This window comes from Salvelinus alpinus, chromosome 39 (assembly GCF_045679555.1).
Source record: "Salvelinus alpinus chromosome 39, SLU_Salpinus.1, whole genome shotgun sequence".
In the NCBI taxonomy this organism is placed as follows: Eukaryota; Metazoa; Chordata; class Actinopteri; order Salmoniformes; family Salmonidae; genus Salvelinus; species Salvelinus alpinus.
In genome coordinates this window covers 4,254,654-4,279,739 of record NC_092124.1, presented here as the reverse complement: position 1 = coordinate 4,279,739, position 25,086 = coordinate 4,254,654, and the positions used below count along the sequence as shown (strand labels likewise).

The following is a 25,086-nucleotide window of genomic DNA, read 5'->3' as shown; positions in this document are numbered from 1 at the left end:
CTGCCATTGTGACTTCTTTAAAGAGTGAAGGAGCAGTTGCATATTGTTTGCACATTTCTGTGCAAGTTGATATTCTCGCATACAAGTTTTCCTTGCTCAGGAATTTTTTTGCCAAGCAGGTGTGTAGTTCTTGTTTTTAGCATTTTTGAGATGGCCACCCCCTTTTCCACACTATTGTAGGTATTTTTGCGTTGCTCTGGGTAGTTACCCATCGGCCAGATGTAAGAATCAGTGTATACTTCTCAAATCCTAAAGATATCTTCGATAGGGGGTAAAAGACCAAAACAGTAGCCGTAGCTTCCAGAGCCAATCTCATTCTGATGATTTCTCAGACAGTTACCAGGCTGATGGTATAGGTGTTGTCAATAAACTTCCTCAGCCTTCAAAGAACAATTAAAAACATTTATCAAGATTCATGGTGATGGAATTAGTTGTTTCTTTCGCTTATACTTTGCTATCAGACGTACAGTGCCTTCAGAAATTATTCACATCCCTTGACTTTTTCCCCCCAAAAAGATTCTGTTACAGCCTGAACTACAGGCTAAAATTGTTATTTTGTTACAATGGCCTACACACTACCCCATAATGTCAAAGTGGAACTGTGTTTTTTGACATTTTTACAAATTGATGAAAAAGGAAGAGGCAAAAATGTCTTGAGTCAATAAGTATTCAATCCTTTTGTTATGGCAAGCCTAAATAAGTTCAGGAGTAAACATTTGCTTATCATGTTGCATAATAAATGCATGGACTTCCTGTGTGCAATAATAGTGTATACATCATTTTTGAAAGACTACTTCATCTCTGTACCCCCATACACACTTATCTGTAAGGTCCCTCAGTCGAGCAGTGAATTTCCAAATAAGATTCAACCACAAAGACCAGGGAGGCCAACTACTGTATTGGCAAATGAAAATAAATCTATAAAAAGTCATTTAAAATCCTTAAGAGTCTATTGAATGTGTCAATCTAAGGAACATAAAAAATATCCCCATCAAAGTCTGCCAGTTTAAGCTAGAGATATCCCACCCGACTATGTCGGATTCCACGTCTGCGGTGGAAGGTGGCCGAGCTACAGCGGTGTTTGTCGGACCATGAGACATCGCGGAAATGGGTTTTCCCATGAAAACGTCTGTAGTGTCTGAACGGTTTGGCCTAGAAACTAATATGACCACTCTACAACCCCCACAAGTGTCATGGGATTCATCTGAAGGTAACCCATACGAACAAATGGAAGTATGGAGGTCGTTTTGTGACAACAAATATAAAGAGGTCAAAATAGGTCAAAAAATATATATTTCCTGAGCTTTCTTATTTCTCATAGATGTAGGACAAACAATTATTGTCTTTTTCGCCATTTATGAATGTGTTATTTAATGCGATTCAATGGGCTATAGTAGTAAAGGTCAAATTCAACATTTTATCAAATACTTTTTGATAAAAAAACATAAAGGGATCCTAAAATTTGAAATAAAAATGTGGCCTTGACATGGTGAAGTTATTTTTCCACTTTGGATGGTGTATCAATACACCCAGTCACTACAAAGATACAGGCGTCCTTCCTCTCCTAGTTGCCAGAGAGGAATGAAACTGCTCAGGGTTTTCACTATGAGGACAAAGGTGACTTTAAAACAGGTACAGTGTTTAATGGCAGTGATAGGAGAAAACTGAGGATGGATCAACAACATTGTAGTAACTCCATAATACTAACCTAAATGACTGGAGGGAAAACAAGAAAGCCTGTGCATAATATTCCAAAACATGCATCCTGTTTGCAATAAGGCACTAAAGTAAAACTGCAAAACATGTGGGAAATTAATTAACTTTGTGTCCTGCATACAAAGCATTATGTTTGTTGCAAATCCAACACATCACTGAGTGACACTTCATATTTTCAAGCATGGTGGTGGCTGCATCATGTTATGGGTATGCTTGTCATCGGCAAGGACTAGGGAGTTTTTAGGATAAAAAGAAATGGAATACAGCTAAGCACAGAAAATCCTGGAAGAAAACCTTGTGCAGTCTGGTTTCCAACAGACCCAGGGAGGCAAATTCACCTTTCAGCAGGACAATTACCTAAAACACAAGGCGAAATATACACTTGTTGCTTACCAAGATGAAATGGAATGTTCCTGAGTGGCCTGGTTACAGTTTTGACTTAAATCATCTTGAAAAATCTATGGCAAGACTTACATAAATATATAAATATTGTACGTTCCAAATGGTACATTCCAGGTGTACAGACTTACCCAGAAAGACTCACAGCTGTAATCGCTGCCAAATATGATTCCAACATGTATTGACTCAGGAGTGTGAATACTTCGGTCAATGACCGATATTTGTATTTCCTTTTCAGTAAATTAGCAAACATTTCTAAAAACATGTTTTCATTTTGTCATTATGGGGTATTGTGTGTAGATGGGTGTAGCACAACAAAATGTGAAAAAAAGTCAAGGGGTATACTACTTTCTAAATGCACGGTATAATGAAAGAGTCGTGCTATGTCTGATGTCCTTTCTTCAACTGACTTGGTAACCTTCTTGATTGAGTTGGCAGATATAAATTAATGATGTTAGGGACTCAGGTCTACTTGGTGGAAAGATAATTTCATGTGATATTATTGGATTGGTGAATTAACACCCACTGATTTTGAGAGGAATTTCAATGTTTGAGCCTATTGTTTATTGTTTTGTCATTTCAAATGAAATTCTGTCAAATAGCTATTTTGATGGCAAAGTGATTAAATAACTTGATATTAAGAATTTTGTTTATTTTTCACTCATTTGTTTTGATGGATTTTAAATGTGGAACTGCTATTTTTGAAGCTCAGATGTGTGTTTAAAGTTTGCACATACAAAAACTATTGAGTTTAAAATGGTGAAATGCACATACTATCATGACAATTGGATAATGCTAACTTTATAAAGTAGTACTATAAAATCAAAATCATCTGAAAATCCTTGCTTAAACAAAATTCAGTACCTTGCACGCCAATTTCCACTCACCTGAACTTCTTGAAATAAATAAATGAAGTCCACTTGAAATTGTACTCCAAAAGGGGCACAAGGTGATGGTTATCAAGGTATACAGGTCCAAAAGTATAGCGTCTTCTCTCTCTATCACCTCACGATCAGTATTGCCAGTACGACAGGAGAACGCAGGTATGTTCAATAAGAATCTCAGACCATATTTGCAGCCTTAATATGGCAATTGCTGATCAACTGGTTGGGTGGCCTCAATGTCACCCCTTTCGTTTTGTTAGGCCCTCTTCCTAGATCATAACCTTTCTAAACATTCCTCCACCCCGGAAAATCCATCTACCCTACCCCACTGTGTAAAGACATCAATGCCATCCGCCTATCTGTTGTTTTTGTTCATTGTCTGATTGCAAAAGAGGGTCAAAACGATTTGCCATACCGGTTATACCACAACTCACAGATAATTGCTTTCTCAGAGACAAACAGGCCAGAATGCATTCCACTGAACAAAAATATATATATATATATATATATATAATATAACACAACATGCAAGAAATTCAAAGAATTTATTGAGTTCCAGTTCATATAGGGAAATCAGTCAATTGAAATAAATTATTAAGGCCTGAATCAAAATATTTCACGAGTGGGAATACAGATATGCATATTTTGGTCACAGATACCTTTAAAATAAGGTAGGAAGAAGGTGTAATCATCTGCTGCTTCCTTAATTTCTGAGGCAGTATTCTGTAACGACAACTCAGGGAGTCAGGAAGCAGGTGGTGAGTTTAATAATAACATGCATAGAGCGTTCCAAAACAAGAGAAGCCTCTGGACATGAAAACAGAACCAATACTGTCTGATGACTGAGGTAGGTGAGGGCATTAAGAAGGGATAGTAATCAGGCTGGGGATGATGTCCAGGTGTGCTTAACGATGGGGAGCAGGTGTGCTCAATGATGGTTGCCAGGTGTGAAAATGTGGGTTGCCAGGACTGGTGGTTAGTAGACCGGTGACATCGAGCGCCGGAGGGAGGGAGAACGAGTAGCCGTGACAGTACTGAGTAAAGGGTCTGAATACTTATATATTTGTTTTATTTCACCTTAACCAGGTAAGCTAGTTGAGAACAAGTTCTCATTTACAACTGCGACCTGGCCAAGATAAAGCAAAGCAGTGCGACAGAAACAACAACACAGTTACACATGGAATAAACAAGCGTACAGTCAATAACACAATAGAAAAAAGAAAGTCTATATACAGTGTGTGCAAATGGCATGAGAAGGTAAGGCAATAAATATGCCATAGTAGCAAAGTAATTACAATTTAGCAGATTAACACTGGAGTGATAGATGAGCAGATGATGATGAGCAGATACTGGTGTGCAAAAGAGCAGCAAAGTAAATAAAAACAATATGGTGATGAGGTAGGTAGATTGGATGGGCTATTTACAGATTGACTATGTACAGCTGCAGCGATCGGTTAGCTGCTCAGATAGCTGATATTTAAAGTTAGTGAGGGAAATGTAAGTCTCCAGCTTCAGCGATTTTCGCAATTTGTTCTAGTCACTGGCAGCAGAGAACTGGAAGGAAAGGCGGCCAAAGGAGGTGTTGGCTTTGGGGATGACCAGTGAGATATACCTGCTGGAGCGCGTGCTACGGGTGGGTGTTGTTATCGTGACCAGTGAGCTGAGATAAGGCGGAGCTTTACCTAGCATAGACTTATAGATGACCTGGAGCCAGTGGGTCTGGCAACGAATATGTAGCGAGGGCCAGCCGCCTAAAGCATACAGGTCGCTGTGGTGGGTGGTATAAGGCGCTTTGGTAACAAAACGGATGGCACTGTGATAGACTGCATCCAATTTGCTGAGTAGAGTATTGGAAGCTATTTTGTAGATGACATCGCCGAAGTCGAGGATCGGTAGGATAGTCAGTTTTACTAGGGTAATTTTGGAGGTGTGAGTGAAGGAGGCTTTGTTGCGAAATAGAAAGCCGATTCTAGATTTGATTTTGGATTGGAGATGTTTGATATGAGTCTGGAAGGAGAGTTTACAGTCTAGCCAGACACTTAGGTATTTGTAGTTGTCCACGTATTCTAGGTCAAAACCGTCCAGAGTAGTGATGCTAGTTGAGTGGGCGGGTGCGGGCAGCGAACGGTTGAAAAGCATGCATTTGGTTTTACTCAATAAATGTGATATGTGATTTTTATAAATTAGCAACATTTCTAAAAACCTGTTTTTGCTTTGTCATTATGGGGTATTGTGTGTAGATTGTTGAGGAATACATTATTATTATTTTTAAATGTAGAATAAGGTTGTAACTTAACAAAATGTGGGAAAAGTTAAGAGGTCTGAATACTTTCCGAAGGCACTGTTTATTACGGCTTTCAGCCAATCAGGATTCAGGGTTCGAACCACCAAGTTTATAAAAATGAAAATAAATGCGACCCACTGGGAACACACTGGTTAAATCAACATTGTTTTAATGCCATTTCATGTTCGACTCTTACATTCAATTGACATCGAATGTAATATATTCCAAACCTAACAATAATGTAGTTGTGTTTTTATTGTAAAACTGCCTTTTCCTATCATTGTTGTGGGCATGTATGTAGTCTGCAAAAGATACAGTTCAAATCAAATCAAATGTATTTGTCACATGCTTTGTGAATAACAGGTGTGGAATAACAGTGAAAGACTATACACATTTAAGCTTCCTCATTGATGTGAATCCTGTCTTTTTTTCTAAGTGTTTCCCTCCTTGGTGCAAAAGCATGCACACACCCAGTAGCTCTCCAGAAGGAGTTGTGCTTCAACCCCCTGTCTCCCAAAGAAAGACTCAAGCCCCAGTCATATGGCAAACCCAGTCCCAAACTGAAGGTCCCCTTTGAAGGTTCCCATCCCCATGTAATTATATTGTGTTAGCACCACATTATGTTCATGACATAAAGTTGCATTATAAGGTTGAACATTTAAATTCAGGACCCAAAGACTGGAATGGTCTCAACGAAACAGACTAACCCTGCTCATGGTCAATTAATTGACTTTCAATCAAAACTAGCGATGATTCAGTTTCATTGAAATGTCTTCAAATATCTGTGAACTACTGAATGGTTCATCTGCATTTGAAAAGGTACAATCTCTGATATTATAATCCAACATTGTAATATAAAAACACAAAGTCCTTTATTAGCCAAACCTGAATCTGGCCTATGCATCCATATTCATTTTTACAGTTATTATTAAGATTTGTATTTTATTCACTTGTTTTTTTATACTGAACAAAAACATAAACGCAACATGCCAGAATTTCAAAGATTTTACTAAGTTACAGATCGTATAATGAAATCAGTTCATTGAAATAAACGCATTAGTCCCTAATCTATGGATTTAACATGACTGGGAAAACATACAGTGGGGAGAACAAGTATTTGATACACTGCCGATTTTGCAGGTTTTCCTACTTACAAAGCATGTAGAGGTCTGTCATTTTTATCATAGGTACACTTCAACTGTGAGAGACGGAATCTAAATAAAAATCCAGATAATCACATTGTATGATTTTTAAGTAATTAATTTGCATTTTATTGCTTGACATAAGTATTTGATACATCAGAAAAGCAGAACTTAATATTTGGTACAGAAACCTATTTTTGCAATTACAGAGATCATACGTTTCCTCTAGTTATTGACCAGGTTTGCACACACTGTAGCAGGGATTTTGGCCCACTCCTCCATACAGACCTTCTCCAGATCCTTCAGGTTTCGGGGCTGTCGCTGGGCAATACGGACTTTCAGCTCCCTCCAAAGATTTTCTATTGGGTTCAGGTCCGGAGACTGGCTAGGCCACTCCAGGACCTTGAGATGCTTCTTACGGAGCCACTCCTTAGTTGCCCTGGCTGTGTGTTTCGGGTCGTTGTCATGCTGGAAGACCCAGCCACGACCCATCTTCAATGCTCTTACTGAGGGAAGGAGGTTGTTGGCCAAGATCTCGCGATACATGGCCCCATCCATCCTCCCCTCAATACGGTGCAGTCGTCCTGTCCCCTTTGCAGAAAAGCATCCCCAAAGAATGATGTTTCCACCTCCATGCTTCAGAGTTGGGATGGTGTTCTTGGGGTTGTACTCATCCTTCTTCTTCCTCCAAACATGGCGAGTGGAGTTTAGACCAAAAAGCTCTATTTTTGTCTCATCAGACCACATGACCTTCTCCCATTCCTCCTCTGGATCATCCAGATGGTCATTGGCAAACTTCCGACGGGCCTGGACATGCGCTGGCTTGAGCATGGGGACCTTGCGTGCGCTGCAGGATTTTAATCCATGACGGCGTAGTGTGTTACTAATGGTTTTCTTTGAGACTGTGGTCCCAGCTCTCTTCAGGTCATTGACCAGGTCCTGCCGTGTAGTTCTGGGCTGATCCCTCACCTTCCTCATGATCATTGATGCCCCACGAGGTAAGATCTTGCATGGAGCCCCAGACCGAGGGTGAATGACCGTCAACTTGAACTTCTTCCACTTTCTAATAATTGCGCCAACAGTTGTTTCCTTCTCACCAAGCTGCTTGCCTATTGTCCTGTAGCCCATCCCAGCCTTGTGCAGGTCTACAATTGTATCCCTGATGTCCTTACACAGCTCTCTGGTCTTGGCCATTGTGGAGAGGTTGGAGTCTGTTTGATTGAGTGTGTGGACAGGTGTCTTTTATACAGGTAACGAGTTCAAACAGGTGCAGTTAATACAGGTAATGAGTGGAGAACAGGAGGGCTTCTTAAAGAAAAACTAATAGGTCTGTGAGAGCCGGAATTCTTACTGGTTGGTAGGTGTTCAAATACTTATGTCATGCAATAAAATGCAAATTAAATACTTAAAAATCATACAATGTGATTTTCTGGATTTTTTTTAGATTCCGTCTCTCACAGTTGAAGTGTACCTATGGTAAAAATTACAGACCTCTACATGCTTTGTAAGTAGGAAAACCTACAAAATCGGCAGTGTATCAAATACTTGTTCTCCCCACTGTATATGCATCTGTTGGTCAACGATACCTTTAAAAAAAAAAAGGGAGGGGCGTGGATCAGAGCATCACAAACAAGCTCAATGGGTGACATGTCTGGTGAGTATGCAGACCATTGAAGAACTGGGACATTTTTAGCTTCCAGGGATTGTGTACAGATCCTTGCGAAATGGGGCCGTGCATTATCATGCTGAAACGAGGTGACGGCAGCAGATTAATGTTACGACAATGGACGTAACACCGCCCGAACAAGGAGAGGGACAGGCTTCAGCGGAAGTTGTGACAGTACTCCCCCCCCCCCCCCCCTGACGCGCGGCTCCAGCAGCGCGTCAGCAACGACCTCGGGGACTAACCGGAGGGCGAGGCGCAGGGCGATCCGGATGGAGATGGTGGAAATCTCGCAGCATAGAAGGACCCAACACGTCCTCCACCGGAACCCAGCATCTCTCCTCCGGACCATACCCCTCCCAGTCCACGAGGTACTGAAGGCCCCTCGCCCGATGTCTCGAATCCAGTATGGAACGAACGGAGTACGCCGGGGCCTCCTCGACCTCCCGTACCTCAGACTCCTGAAGCGGGCCAGCCACCACCGGCCTGAGGAGAGACACATGGAACGAGGGGTTAATGCGGTAATCGGGGGGAAGCTGTAACATACCTCGTTCACTCTCCTCAGGACTTTAAATGGCCCCACAAACCGCGGACCCAGCTTCCGGCAGGGCAGGCGGAGGGGCAGGTTTCGGGTCGAGAGCCAGACCCGAGCCTCACTGCGGTGACGGTCTGCGCCCACTTTCTGGCGCAGTACGGCGTGCTGAAGGTGGACATGGGCGGCCTCCCATGTCTCTTCCTTTCTTCGTCCACCGCAGAAGCCTCGGTCTGACTCTGATGCCAAGGACGCCAATACACACTGGAAGGGAGAAAGGTTAGTGGAGGAGTGGCGGAGTGAGTTCTGGGCCACCTCTGCCCAGGGCACGAATGCTGCCCACTCCCCAGGCCGGTCCTGGCAATAAGACCTCAGAAACCTACCCACATCCTGATTTACTCTCTCCACCTGCCCGTTACTCTCGGGGTGAAAACCTGAGGTAAGGCTGACCGAGACCCCCAGACGTTCCATGAATGCCTTCCAGACCCTCGACGTGAACTGGGGACCCCAATCAGACACTATATCCTCAGGCACCCCGTAGTGCCGGAAGACGTGTGTAAATAGAGCCTCCGCAGTCTGTAGGGCCGTAAGGAGACCGGGCAATGGGAGAAGACGAGAGGACTTAGAAAAACGATCCACAATGACCAGGATCGTGGTGTTATCCTGTGAAGGAGGAAGATCAGTCAGGAAATCCACTGACAGGTGCGACCATGGCCGTTGCGGAACGGGTAAGGGTTGTAACTTACCTCTGGGCAGGTGTCTAGGAGCCTTGCACTGGGCGCACACCGAGCAGGAGGAAACATAAACCCTCACGTCCTTAGCTAAAGTGGGCCACCAGTACTTCCCACTAAGACAGCGCACCGTCCGACCTATACCAGGATGACCAGAGGAGGCTGACGTATGGGCCCAATAGATCAGCCGGTTGAGGACAGCAGACGGAACGTACAGACGCCCAGCCGGACACTGAAGGGGAGCGGGGTCTGTACGCAACGCCTGCTCAATGTCCGCGTCCAGCTCCCACACTACCGGCGCCACCAAGCAAGAGGCGGGGAGTATGGGAGTGGGATCCATGGGGCGCTCCTCTGTGTCATACAGTCGGGACAATGCGTCTGCCTTAACGTTCTGGGAGCCTGGTCTGTAGGAAAGGGTAAACACAAAACGGGTGAAAAACATGGTCCACCTTGCCTGGCGAGGGTTCAGTCTCCTCGCCGCCTGGATGTACTCCAGATTGCGGTGGTCAGTCCAGATGAGAAAAGGGTGTCTAGCCCCCTCAAGCCAATGTCTCCACGCCTTCAAGGCCTTGACGACAGCCAACAACTCCCGGTCGCCCACGTCATAGTTTTGCTCCACCGGGCTGAGCTTCTTCGAGAAGAAGGCACAAGGGCGGAGCTTCGGTGGCGTACCCGAGCGCTGAGAGAGCACAGCTCCTATCCCAGCCTCGGACGCGTCCACCTCCACTATGGGACTCTAAACATTCAGAGCTCCTGCTGCCTGAACCCCCCCCCCCCCCCCCCGCTCTGTAAAATCATTACAGAATATCTCTCCTTTGAGCCAAGACCGCGGAGCGAGTGACAACAGATACTATCCCCTCTGTACGAACGACCAAAAGCGCAACTCCAGACAAGGCCAACAGCCCAGAAGAGTTATCAGCCCAGAACAGCTAAAAGATCATCCGTGAATCCGTCCTAATGGAGCTTTCTGAAGGTGAGTTAGTCAAAATAACTAAAATAATATATTAGATTTGAAGGCGGGGAATGGTATGGATATTATTGATATTATTGTAATATTAAACCGGCGTGATATGTTTTTTTAAAAGGGGGGCAATGATTTTTTAGGTAATATGTCAAATGCACGTATTCTTATAATTTAAAATGTATATATATATATCGGATAAATATATGTTAATATTATCTAACGTTTGTAGGGTATCCATCCTTTACGCAGTTGGTCAGGGGAATAAATTATCTGGAACAGCCTTCGTTAGAAGGGGGTTCAGAGGAGCAAAACGCATGCAGCCAGTCCCCATCACATTATTATAGACGTAAGTCCAAGAATAAAATACATAAGAATATTTATACATTAAAAACAAAAAGTGTGCACCATATATTAAAAGCTATTTTTGTGTTTACAGCTGACATACCGCCAAGAAGGATAACGGCATTATGTACTCTGAACGACTATGGCGGAGAAGATGACTTAGATGCTATTCTCCCGTTCTGTACGAACGTTTTTTCAAACACACCGAGAACCGAGGATTTAAACGTCCCGTCAACTCCCCCGGGAACCTCCACCCGCTCGCTACATATTCCAGACCCAAACAAGCAATGAACAACTCGGGCACAAGTACATTGCGCAGAATCATCCCAGACCGAAAAGTGCTACTTGGCAGGGAATTTACTGCTTCAAGAAACGGCGCTCCATGGACACGGTTTGAAGCCATTATATATATATTAGTTATACATATTTTATTATTTATACATTTTTTGATGATTGAATATGTTAAAACAATGACAAATTATGTTTTTTCAGACTCCAACGAGACATGCCCGGCAGAATCTGGAATAGCTGGTGAAAAAAGTCAAGAGCCCCCGGATTCCGCGATTCGTCAGAACAGCCCTCATCAAAAAAGCCGAGGTCATTTAATTATGTATTGTTAATATATAGTATTATACCTGAAATGTATTTGCCATTTTTTATCTAACATATTTTATGTTTAATAACCTGTCTAGGATGAGAGTGCCGCTAGCGGCACTCCCCCCCCCACCCCCACTGAAAAACCAGTGCCGCGAAATTCAAAAACAATATATTTTTTAAATATTTAACTTTCACACATTAAACTCCAATACAGCTAATGAAAGACACAGATCTTGTGAATCCAGTCAACATGTCCGATTTTTAAAATGTTTTACAGGGAAGACACAATATGTAAAGATGTACATCTATTACCTAAAAACACATTAGCATAATCCACCATCTTTTATTTGTCCACCAACACCAGTAGCTATCACCAATTCGGCTAAACTAAGATATTTATAGCCCCTAACCAATAAAAAAACTCATCAGATGACAGTCTGATAACATATTTATGGTATGGGATAGGTTTTGTTAGAAAAAAGTGCATATTTCAGGTAGATGGCATAGGTTACAATTGCACCCACCGTCACAAATGGAATAGAAAAACTACTTAGAGCAACGTGTTTACCTACTTACTAATCATCAAACATTTCGTAAAAATACACAGCATACACGAATCGAAAGACACAGATCCTGTGAATACAGACAATATTTCAGATTTTCTAAGTGTCTTACAGCGAAAACACAATAAATCGTTATATTAGCATAGCACATAGCACATAGCAGCCCAGCATTGATTCTAGCCAAAGTGAGCGATAAAAGTAAACATCGCCAAAATATATTAATTTTTTCACTAACCTTCTCAGAATTCTTCAGATGACACTCCTGTAACATCATATTACACAATCCATATAGAGTTTGATCGAAAATGTTTATATTTAGCCACCAAAATCATGGTTAGACAATGTGAAATGTAGCTCAGCTGGTCAGAAAAAGTCTGTGCGCCACTTAGACAGTGATCTACTCTTATACATAAATACTCATAAACGTGACTAAAAAATATAGGGTGGACAGGGATTGATAGACAATTTAATTCTTAATACAATCGCGGAATTACATTTTTTAAATTATCCTTACTTTTCAATACAGCTTGCGCCAAGCGAAGCTACGTCAAAAAACATGGCGTCCTAAGCCACTAACATTTTTCGACAGAAACACGATTTATCATAATAAAAATGTCCTACCTTGAGCTGTTCTTCCATCAGTATCTTGGGCAAAGGATCCTTTCTTGGGTCCAATCGTCTTTTGGTGGAAAGCTGTCCTCTTGCCATGTGGAAATGCCAACTGCGTTCGGGATGAACTGGAAGCGTGCCCAGCAATTCACAGCGTTTCAGAAATAAATGTCCCAAAATCGCACTAAACGGATATAAATTGCTATAAAACGCTTTAAATTAACTACCTTATGATGTTTTTAACTCCCATAACGAGTAGAAACATGACCAGAGTAATATTACTCCCTCCACTAATGCTTGGAACAGGTGCGGTCGGTGTCCTCTAGGCGCATGACGCAGCTCCAAAAGATTGACTAGCCTCAGGGTTTTTTAATTTATAGTGCCTGTGAACGCGCAATCGACCCAATTCAAATCGTCATCACGTAAAGACATCCAGGGGAAGACGTAAGCAGTGTCCGTATAGTCATAGCAATAACAGTGGCCTTTTAACTGACTCCAGAACAGTGGCAAAAATTTCTGAATTCTGACTCCATGTCAGGGAAATTGCTGTAGAATGGGCTCTGTTCCACTTAGAGACAAAATTTCAACTCCTATAGAAACTATAGACTGTTTTCTATCCAATAATAATAATAATATGCATATTGTACGATCAAGAACTTTGTGGGAAGCCGTTTCAAAAAATTACACGATTAGCATAAATAGCCACAACAGCGCCCCCATCCTCAACAGGATAACCTATTTTGTATGTATTATTTTCTTTTAGACTCCTCCCCGGCGTATAACGGCATACACCTAGAGCACGTGGAGGATTTCGGCTCCCCGGACATTCACAATGAAACAACGAAACCGGAGGATTTCACCGTTTTAAATTACATTTCAGAGGTAGACGACCTGCTATTATGGGAGGCGGCCAACCTTCTTGATTCAGCCAATTCTTTGGTGGAAACACCCGAACCTGAAATAGAACAAGCTAGGTTTTTCACAACCTTTTCCAGGGCTCTAAAATCACGAAAGGTTTTGCTCCACAAACGAATGGGGGCTTTACTCGAGCGACAATTTCACATGGGTGAATCAGAATCTTGACTATGCAGTGTTTTATGTGATGATATTGGATACTCTGAACGAACTGTTAGACAGGGCAAGAGATTATGGCGAACCTCGTGATGTCTTACAGTTGGAAATTTGTGGAGATGCATAACACTGTATCTCTTATTTTACCCAATGGTGAAGCAGATCTTGAACAATGTATAGCCCTGCTGGAACGACTTGATCAGTCAAATGTATCCGTCATAGCCGATAGGACCCTCGAGCTTGTAGTGCAAATAATACGTCAACCCCTGGGTGGCGGGGGTCAGAGAAGGAAACTAGATAGCCTAATGCAATCAGAAATCATAAGCAATAAAAGGGCATAACTCATAAACGTTCACAATCCTGGTAATAAGCTATGCTTTGCAATAGGCCTAGCACATTTACTCAACCCTGGATGTACGGATCTAGAGGCGTTACACAAGGCTAGAGAGCTCCAAACGGCTGTGGGTCTAGGTATACAGGATGCGGTGGCTTTCTCGGACATAGTCAAATTTGAAAACTTTCTGAACATCAAGATTGTGGTTTTGTACCACAGTAGAGCTTATGCAGCTGTCTTGAAATTCCAAAAACAACCCACAACCTCATCCTCAGATTCTGTACTTTTATGTGCAAAATGCCCACTATTATGCTATTACTAACATCACAGCGTTTTTAGGCGCACCATATGTGTGTCCATCCTGCCATACCGGCTACACCCGAAAGGGAAGGCACTCGTGCTGTTATAACTGTTCAGTATGTCTGGATGAAAATTGTCCGATGCAGCCCTTAAACCTGACACCCTGTGCGGATTGTCACTGCACATGTCGTTCGGCCTACTGTTACGAAAAACACAACATTTAAACATGGCACCCCAAGGCCTGTAAATCTGTAAGCAGTTGTGACATTAACAAGAAATGTCCAAATTGCAATTACAACCTTAAAATAGACAGCCCTAAACCTCATGTGTGTGGAATCATACATTGCCCAATCTGTAAAGGGCCTTTGAAAAGCATAGATGCTGAAGTGGGTCAAGAAGTGCCACACGAGTGTTATATTCAGCCCTTGGCTGAAGATGAACATTCAGAGAAATACGTGTTCTATGATTTTGAGACAAATCAGCAATCAGGGGTTCAATTGCCTATTTTTGTATCTACCATGACTTTCAAGGGTGAAAAGTGGTCGGCAGAGGGGCCCAATTGTGCACTGCTCTTTCTAAAACACTTTAGAAAACCCCAGTACAGAATCTTCAAGTTTATAGCGCACAATTCTAGAGCCTATGACTCCTACCTTCTTCTGAACCCCTTGATACAGCAAGGCGTTGCACCCAGTGTCATAGCTCAAGGTAGTAAAATCTTGTGTTTTGTAGACCCCGCCTTCAACCAGAGATACTTTGACAGTTCAAGCTTCTTACCCATGAGATTGGCTCACATGCCAGAGGTTTTGAAAACTCTGTGAAAGGCTGGTTTCCCCACTTCTTCACATCTGAGGAGAATCTACATTATATCGGATCTTATCCCAGCCCCGAAATGTACGGGTGTGATCAAATGTCTCCCAAAGAGCGTGAGAGATTCATGACGTGGTACGAGACAGTAAGACATAGCACCTTTGATTTCCATAAAGCGATGGAATCATACTGTGACAATGATGTGGTTGTACTTCGTGAAGGATGCCTCAGATTCAGAGAAGAGGTAATCAAAGATGTGGGCATTGACCCCTGGAGCTGTACAACTATTGCATCGGCATGCATGAAAACCTATCGTACACACTTTCTACCTACAGCATCTATAGCTATCCCCTCGCCTGACAACTACCGATGCCAATTCAAGTCATACTCTAGTGGGTCCATTCAATGGTTGGAGTACTTGGCCCAGGATAAAGACATTTTTATTCAACATGCTTTGAATAGGGGTGAGAAGGCGTTTGGGTCTTATCATGTAGATGGATACACACAGATTGACGGTGTTGAGACCGTGTTTGAGTACAACGGTTGTTTCTTCCACGGTTGTAAATCTTGCTTTGTGCCCCAGGCCATGTGTGTCCTAACCCAAAATACTTTTGGGGAAATGTACCAAGAGTTTCAAGACAAATTGGATTCTTTACAGGCTACTTACGGGTTAAAATTGGATGTGATGTGGGAGCATGAATGGATCGCACTCAAAAAGTCTGATCCTCATGTTCGAGCCTCCCTTTCCAGCTTTGACACACCATAACCCTTGGAACCACGACAGGCCTTGTATGGAGGCCGTACCAATGCTTTGACATTGAGGTATGTAGCGCAACCCAACGAGACAATAGGATATGTAGATTTTACATCCCTTTATCCTCATGTAATGAGTTCCTCATGCTATCCTATGGGGCATCTTAAAATTATTCAGCGTGACTTTGACTTACCCCAAAACTATTTTGGTCTGATCAAAGCAACTGTCTACCCTCCTATGGGTTTGTTTATACCAGTGTTGCCTTACAAGGGACCTCAAGGAAAACTTTTCTTTCCCCTTTGTTGCACCTGCAGTGAAAACAACAACCAGGAAAACCCTTGTGATCACTCAGATCAAGAAAGAGCCCTGACAGATGTATGGGTCACAGTTGAATTCTCTAAGGCTCTAGAGATGGGGTATCGTGTGGCCAAAATCTTTGAAGTGTGGAACTTTTCCAGGAAATCAGACACTCTTTTTAAAGAGTACATCAAGACCTTCTTGAGATGCAAGCAAATGGCTTCAGGCTATCCTGCATCGGTCACAGATCAAAAGAGCAAAGACAAGTACATTCAAGACTATCACGACAGAGAAGACATACTTCTTGACCCTGACAGAATAGAGGTCAACAAAACCAAAAGAAATGTGTCAAAATTGTACTTGAACTCGCTTTGGGGCAAGCTTTCGCAGAGATGCAATATGCTAACAACGTGGATCATTAAAGACCCCGAATAATTTTTGGAATTTGTTTTCTCGGACCAATACGAAATTTCACATTTTTCATTCTTGAGTCAAGACATTGCCCTGGTGCAATGGAGGCGTAACAAGAAGTGGGTTCTACCCCCGGGTAATGTAAATGTGTTTCTTGCAGCATTTACCACGGCCTATGGCCGACTTGAACTGTACACCCTCATGGAGCAGCTTCAGAGGCGGGTTCTTTACCACGACACAGACTCTGTGGTCTATGTAAGCAAACAGGGTGATTGGAACCCCCCACTTAGCAACTATCTGGGTGGTTTAACCTTTCTAGAACCTCAACCCCGGATCCGGGATCACCCCCCACCCCCCACACACTGATTAGCATAGATAGCATAGCTTCAGAAGTAGATAGTAGCATCTAAATATCATTAAATCACAAGTCCAAGACACCAGATGAAAGATACAGATCTTGTGAATAAAGCCACCATTTCAGATTTTTAAAATGTTTTACAGGGAAGACAAAATATGTAAATCTATTAGCTAAACACGTTAGCAAAATACACCACTATTCTAACTCCATCAGTTTCTTACTCCTTCAGGTGCTATCACCAATTCGGCTCAACTAAGATATTGATAGCCAATAACCTATAAAAAAAACCATCAGATGACAGTCTGATAACATATTCATGGTATAGGATAGTTTTTGTTAGAAAAAAGTGCATATTTCAGGTAGAAATCACAGTTTACAATTGCACCGACCATCACAAATCCACTAGAATTACTAGATAGAGCAACGTGTATGACCAATTTACTCATCATAAAACATTTCATAAGAATAGACAAAGCATAGCAATGGAAAGACCCAGATCTTGTGATTCCAGACAATATTTCAGATTTTCTAAGCGTTTTACAGCGAAAACACAATAAATCGATAAGTTAGCATACTACATGTGAAAACGTTACCAGAGCATCGATTCCAGCCAAAGAGCGCTATAACGTAATCACCGCCAAAAGATATTAATTTTTTCACTAACCTTCTCAGAATTCTTCCGATGACACTCCTGTAACATCATTTTACAACATACATATACAGTTTGTTCGAAAAGGTGCATATTTAGCCATACAAAACCGTGGTTACACAATAAAAATACTAGGAAATCAAGCCTCAATATGTCTGACGTCATCTATCAGAGTGATCTAGTTTAATTAAAAGCTAATCATATACTTGACTAAAAAATACAGGGTTGACAGGAATCGAAAGACAAATTAGTTCTTAATGCAACCGCTGATTTACATTTTTAAAATTATCCTTACTTTTCAATACAGGGTTGGCCAAGTGAAGCTACACCAAACAAAATGGCGATGTATGCGTTTAAAATATTTCGACAGAAACACGGTTTATCATATTAAATATTGCTTACTTTGAGCTGATCTTCCATCATATTCTTGGGCAATGTATCCTTTCTATGTTATAAACGTCTTTTGGTCGATAGATGTCCTCTGTCCTTCGAAATGTCCACTAACAACGACCGAGACCGCGAAACGTTCCCAAAGCTAGAAAGTGCACGACAAATAAATTCCTCAGAATCGCACTAAACGGATATAAATTGCTATAAAACGATTAAAATTAACTACATTATGATGTTTTTAACAACTATAACGACTGAAAACATGACCGGAGAAATATAGCTGGTTAGAAAACGATTTGGAACGAGGCAGGTCCGATGGCCTTCACGCTTGAGGCGCACGTTGAGAAAGGGGGGTCTCTGTACATTTTGGGCTTTTATAATGGCTGGGAATATCCCATCGAGTTCATTGAAAACGTGATGACGTACAGACACCCAGAGGAAGACGTAGGTAGTGTCGGTTTCTTCATAGCATTCACTGTGGCCTTATAAACAGACCCCAGATCAGAGGTAAAAATTTCTGAAATCTGAACCCTGTCATGAAAAGTGCTGTAAAAATTGTTCTGTACCACTCAGAGACAAAATTTCAACTCCTATAGAAACTATAGACTGTTTTCTATCCAATAATAACAATAATATGCATATTGTACGATCAAGAATTTAGCACGAGGCAGTTTAATTTGGAGACCCAAATATGCTAATGCGGAACAGCACCCCCTATAGTTGCAAGAAGTTAACGAGTGAACTCGAAGATGGTGACCATATCACAGAATGGTCCTCCTGTGGTCCCAAAAGCTATGCTTTTAGGACTACTGACAATCACGTGGTGTTGAAAGCCAAAGGCGTGACTCAAAACTATGAAAATGCCCCGCGTGTAAACTTGGAATCAATCACACACTTGGTCGAGGGGTTCATAAACGACCGGAATAGTGACTTGGAGATTTTGAGCTCCTACAAAAAATTGTTTGGGATAAAAAGGGCTTCCATCTAAGGAATGCCCCACTTACTAAAAGATTCAGGGTAGTCTATGACAAGAGACTGCTTTTACCTGACGGGACCACATTGCCCTTTGGCTACTGACTTATGCTACAAGCCCCAGTCTGTCTTAAAGCTTAAGATATAATGACTGCTGTAGAAGGTTTTGACCCCCGGTTGCAACTACCATTTTCATGCTTAATCTCAGGCCCATCCAATAGTGGTAAAACTTGTTTTGTAAAAAGTATTTTAGAGAATTCTGAACATGTGTTATCTCAAAAGCCTGATAATATTCTGTGGTGTTATTCGTGTTATCAACCTTTGTATGATGAATTGTTGAAGAAAATAAAAATCAAGTTTGTTGAAGGAATACCTGAATCCCTGTCTGATGATGAACTTCTCCCTCCTCATAAAAACAATCTGCTGGTTTTGGACGATATGCTATTTGCAGATAGCGAAAATCCCGAAATTGCAGAAGCTTTTACCCAATATACTCATCATAGAAACCTGTCCGTGCTTTACTTGGTGCAGAATGTGTTTCACCAAAGTAAAAATAGTCGTACCATTAGTTTGAACGCCAATTACATGGTTTTGTTCAAAAACCCTAGAGACAAACTACAAATTAACACTCTAGCTCAGCAGATGTACCCGGGAAGGAAATCCTACTTTATGGAGCGCTATGAGGACGCTACCAAAGCGCCATTTTCTTATTTAATCGTGGATTTAAAAGCAAATACTCCAGAACACCTGAGGCTACGAACAGGTCTGTTCCCATGGGAGTGGCCTGCTGCATACATTCCTAAAAAGTAACCGCTATGTCTCTGCGTTTAAAAAGAAACCTGCCCCTCTAGAGAAGCTTAGTTGGGGCTACAGCTAAAGAACGGAAGGCCACCTTGGGTCACTGTTCTTCAGATCTCATATTATCCCTATGTGAGATTGCTTTGAATCTTCTCAAAGGACGCATTCCACTCACACTGACCCAATTTCAAAAATTAAAGAGACAAAAGACCTCGATCAAAATCTTTGCCAATAAAAGACATAGCATACAACAGTCTGGGGGTTTTCTTCTACCTTTAGTAAGTATAGCCGTGCCCTTCATAACCAGCCTTATTGATGCCAGACGTGGGGGTTGAACACAGAGTATGATGGCCAATAAAATGTACTTGGTGCCACAACAAGAGTTGGATAGACTTAAAAAAACAAATGCAGGGTCCTGAAAATATCAGACAAACAGCGGAAAATGATTTGGATACGGCCATGAAGGATATTTTGAACCGGAAAGGATTGAACCCTTATGATAAGGTCCAAAAATACACAAACCTCTTGCAAAGGTATTTGGCATAGTAAAACAAGGTGAGAGAGAGACCAACCATTTAACTCTTTCCCTACCGGACCCTTTAAAAGATGACGAGCATAGCGAGAGCCAAGCCCCTGTAATGCCTGTAACTGCGATCTTACAGGCTGAAGATCAAATGTCTGTTGAAGATAAAGTTATGCATGACATGTTGACACGTTCCGGCACGTAACAGGAAAAAGGTTAGATACATTATGAACAAGATAAAAGACTCAAAGGGGACCGCTACTGGGAATGACAGGGCTCTGTTGTCAGGGGTTCACATATGCTTGACTTGCTTAAAAGTACCACGGCTGCCCACAAGGTTGCTGATGACAGAAGACCTCCCGGGTGGCGTCAGTTTCTTAAGGCCCTGGCAATCGTCAACATTCCCCTTTCGGGGGTACCCAGCTATAAGCTTTGTCAACAGATTCAAGCTTCAAAACAAAAACCTTCAACGAGCTACAGCACCCCTAAAGATGTCCCAACAACCCCTCCCCCCTATGAAAGGGATGATGATAACTCATTTACCCCCCTTAACGTCTCCAAACCTTTTCCTAATCCCGATCTCTCATGGTGGTTAGACTTTTGAATGACTATGATTAAAATCATTACATTTTATTTGAAAAAATAAGCAGTTTAACATTTGTGGCATTCTTGAAACATTTGACGTGAGCATACGCCTTGATTACACGGTCTTAAAGGACACATATTTGAACACTTTTGATATTTTCTAACAAAACAAGCTACAACATTATCATTACTTCTTAAATCAACATTATAAAGAGACATAACATCTTCAAAAGAAACTCCCCGGGCTCTTTGGCATAGGTAGAATACACAGTGTTGACCACATGTAGTGGAAAGGTTATCTTGCACTTGTTTGATGCTGTAGTATATCTTTGATCCGTTTTTGGTCAAAAACGATTTAATATATTTGGGGAAATGTGAAAAACCGGGGGGAAAGCTTTTTTCTTCCTCCTTCGTCTTCTAATGTCACAGGTAGCCAATGTTCCCCCGGCATGTGTTTAGGATGGGTATTGACAATAAACATGGCCGGCCGCTCCAGCCATTTCTCAATAGGTAATTCATCACAAGCCAACACTCCACAAAATTGTTTTCCAATCAATCGGCTAATGAACCCTTCCAACTCTTGGGTATTCATGTCTTTGCTCAACGATCCTTAATAATAATCCACTAAGACCTGTCTTCGGGCATTCACTTCCAAGATTGAACCAGAGCATGCATAAACAATCATGCTAACTGTACAGGCTAAAGGTGTACGGAAACGCATTTCCAGCCTGAGGTTACCTTGGGACACCACCGACAGATTTCCTGAGGTGTCATCATCAGGTGATAAATTGAAAGCATACCCTCTGCAAAATCATTTCTGTCAATAGGTAAGGATAGATCTTTCAGATGCCTCCCGGTAGCCAGGAATAGATTGCAAAATTCTCGCACAGATATGTTGTTATTAAATTGCGGTTGGAAAGCCTTAGCAGGGACCTGACGTCAGTCCTGACAGAGAGCTACATACTCTGCATTGAAGTGTTGAAAATTAAATGGGTTTTTATCTAAGCTGCCCGTATTAGAGGCGTGATCAACCACGCTATAACCACGTATCGGCGTAAAGGGCCTAGAAAAAGGTTTTCTTGACTACAGATTCTACTGCCCACAGGTATGCTCAAGCTTTTCATGGTAATTCTTTGGAGAGGGTAAAGGGCATTTCCTTTCATCAAAACCTGTGAGTGACCCAGACGAACTGCCGGAGTTAAACACTTTTTTAATAAAAAGCATTGCCCCCAACACTTTTAAACTAAAATCACCATCCTGGGTAGACATCAGACAAAACTCATCCTTGGCCCTGGTTAATTTTAGTCTTAAATCACCCGAATTTAAGAGTAAACGTTCTTGAAAGAAAATGTTAGAGTGTATAGGCCCTAGCAGATGAAACTCTGGAGATTCGGCACAGTAGCAAGCGCGTGCCTCCAGTCCTTTGTTTGCACCGGTGGAAGGGTCTGTCAATTCCATAGAGACTCCTGCAGTATCCTTGCTAAACAACCCGGCGCTGAATTGTGTCTTGAGAGTGTCTTTGGAGTAGTTGAGTAAACACTCCATGATGGCCCTATAAGGGTATGTGGCACTGCTTTGACAGATTAGGCGTTCACCCAAAGTCACGTCCACTTGGGAGAAGATGGTGGCCACTGGGTAATTAATGAGACTCACTTTGGCATCGTCTGCAATATTAGTACCATCTCTTTTGGTCACTTTTAGACGTAAATGCAACAAGGTGTTGTTGAGGTCCAGATAGTTGTCACCGTGGCCTGGTATGAAAGATTATATAGGACCGTTGTCTGTAATGGCAGCGAGTGGGGCTATCTCCACATAACAGGACCTATCTATTGAATGTTGGGTTAAGGGGGCCGTGAAAAGATCGAGCTCTATCTTTATAGCTTTAGAGGACATGCGGTGTAAAAGAGCCATGTTGCTTGTTCTTTTAGAAAATACTTCCGAGTACTCTTTTTGTCGTTTTTGGTCCAGACCTCCTCACTTCACCACGTCTTTGACTTACTGAGTTTCATTTAACGGTTAACCTCCGCTTTTTAGGGGCAAGCCTGCGCCTTATACCCGGAGGTCTCTTTTTTGGTCTTCGAGACAACATCATAAGCCCCGAGCCTTCTTGATGCTCGGCATCTGGTGACGCCCTTCTGGTCATAGCATTGGCTACAACTTCACTTACTATATTTTTAGCTGCTGATTTTAAATGTGGTTTGGCTATGCTGAGGCCTCTCTTCATAAACGGTAAAACCATCCTAAAGAGGTTATGAAATATACCTCCTATCCCCGAACCGTACATGGTCGGGGATCCATAATAGCCGGGTAACCCATTTCCCACTTGATCAACATAGTATGAGACTTAGCGGTTAGGGTCGAGATGTTGGTGGTCCATAACCCTTTTAATTGATTTGTATTATGTTTATAAAAATACATAATACTAATATTATATATGTAGAGAGGTTTTGGTGGGTCTAAAGTGGAGTTTTACAATCTTTTTACCATAAGTAAATTCAATGTTTTCGTTCTGATCCGTTTTAAGCTCAACCAGAATGTTTTCAATATATTTCTTGCTTATAGGTACGTAGCGTGGCTTGTCGTAGGTAACAGTGACTATATCGCCATCCTTTCCGTCTATATGAACTGTTCTCAGGAGGGGCACACAACTGTCTCCGACCCTTTGATAGGATATGATGTCGGTATACACAAATATGTTGGAAAATCCTACATGTATATCCGCAGGGAATGGGAATAATTTATCTTTCACATACGTCCATTTATTGGGACCCATCCCCAACATGTAGGCTAAATTACCGCTGGTCTTTATACCCCCAACAGCATCCCCTGAGATTTGTACACGTTTATGTATAGGGTTGTAGATCAAGAGTATTTCCATATTGTTCTGGGTTAGGAGTTCATTCAACTCTGAGACGATCCTGTCGACGGTTCTATAGAACCCTTTTTTAAGCTTAATAAGTTTCGCAGGATCCGATATCCTTTTGCAATAAAAATCACGGTCCTTATCTTTGATATTATACCAACTATGGGGGTATGTAATCTCACTGAGACCTACTTCCCAGGCCTCTGATAACTCTATAGGCTTTGGAAAATTGGTTGTATAACTCGAACTTTGGTTATTACGATATATATGTGCAGACGCATTACTGGGAAGAGTCAGGTAGAAGCCGCTGTGTTCCATGATGCACTCCTGTGTACACGCGAATGATGTTGTATTTATCATGCATGAGGGTTTAAGTTAACCCCCGATGCCTCCACCACATCTTGCTCTAATACCCAACTGTTAAACTTTTGGGGACAGTTTTTCCAGCGGACCAACACCCATGTTTTACCCTTTTCTCTCTTTTGATCTAGAACCTCCTCCACGTGAAAGACTTTGTCTTTACCCAACTGTGCCTTCTGTAATTCCTTAGCACACGCACAGAACTCACCAGGCTGGGGAGACATGCAGGAGGCCTTGTCCTTGGCCGAGGAACCGGATGCACTGGACCGTGGAGGCGCACTGGCGGTCTCGAGCGCAGAGCTAGCACAACTCGTCCTGCTTGTATCCCTCCTGTAGCCCGGCAAGTGCGGGGAGCATAGGCGGAAATCCCAGGGGGGACGGGGGGGACACGACCCCCCCATCCTGGGGAAAATATGATTTGTCCCCCCCAATATATCACTGTAAACATAACTATGTAATTTCAATAATATTAATAATACGCAATGAAAGCACTTGTGCTGATTATAGACACTTAATAGCGCGTTTTTAAATTTCACAAGATTGCGACCCCCCCGCCCTTTGCCTCACAATGGTTTGATCCACTGCCAGTTCTTTAGCTGGCAAGGTAATAGAGGGCTCGTATCTACTGTCCGAAAGGCACTCAATGTACGTAACTGACGTGAGGTAATCCAGTCAATCGCGCCTTAGCAATGTATATATTTTTTTAATGTTGCAGGGTTCACACACTAGCTGAATTTGCAGAGCTAGCGCGCAAACTAAAGCAAACATTAACTATCAAGCTAGCTAGTACCTATTCCATTTATGTGGCGTCGTCAAAGATGGAATATTTGCTATCGTCAGTTTATTCCAAGATTAGCATGCAGCTGTAGTGCTTCAAAGTCCCTGTGATAAGGTTAGCGATAAACTGAAGTCCAAACTGAACAGAACTACACTCTCTTATACCATTGTCTTAAATATATTTAATGGTCTCGTTGCAAAAGCTAAATTGTCGCTAGTGAATTTTTTTATTTTTTTCACCTTTAACCAGGTAGCAAAGATTATAGCAAACACCACAGAAACGGAATTGGTGCTCGCTAGCTTTGCAAATTCAGCTATTGTTGGAAGCCTGCCAATATGAAACAAACGATGTTAAAATTTCAAAACGTTGCAGCATGTGTTGTGTAAATGTGTGTGTGCAGCTAGACCGGT

General features: G+C 42.1%; 1 protein-coding gene across 1 annotated transcript in view; it reads right to left on the bottom strand.

Moving 5' to 3' along the window:
• The window catches only part of LOC139566668 (mucin-22-like), a 54,026-nt gene extending 29,727 nt beyond the window's left edge, over nucleotides 1-24,299 (bottom strand). The window contains exons 1-5 of the mRNA XM_071387924.1: nucleotides 24,107-24,299; nucleotides 9,519-9,642; nucleotides 9,367-9,394; nucleotides 8,746-9,283; nucleotides 8,334-8,574 (exon numbers count right to left, since the gene is read on the bottom strand). Coding sequence (XP_071244025.1) covers nucleotides 8,334-8,574; nucleotides 8,746-9,283; nucleotides 9,367-9,394; nucleotides 9,519-9,642; nucleotides 24,107-24,299 — 1,124 coding nt within the window. The remainder of the gene's footprint in view (nucleotides 1-8,333; nucleotides 8,575-8,745; nucleotides 9,284-9,366; nucleotides 9,395-9,518; nucleotides 9,643-24,106) is intronic.
• Between the last annotated feature and the right edge of the window lie 787 nt (nucleotides 24,300-25,086).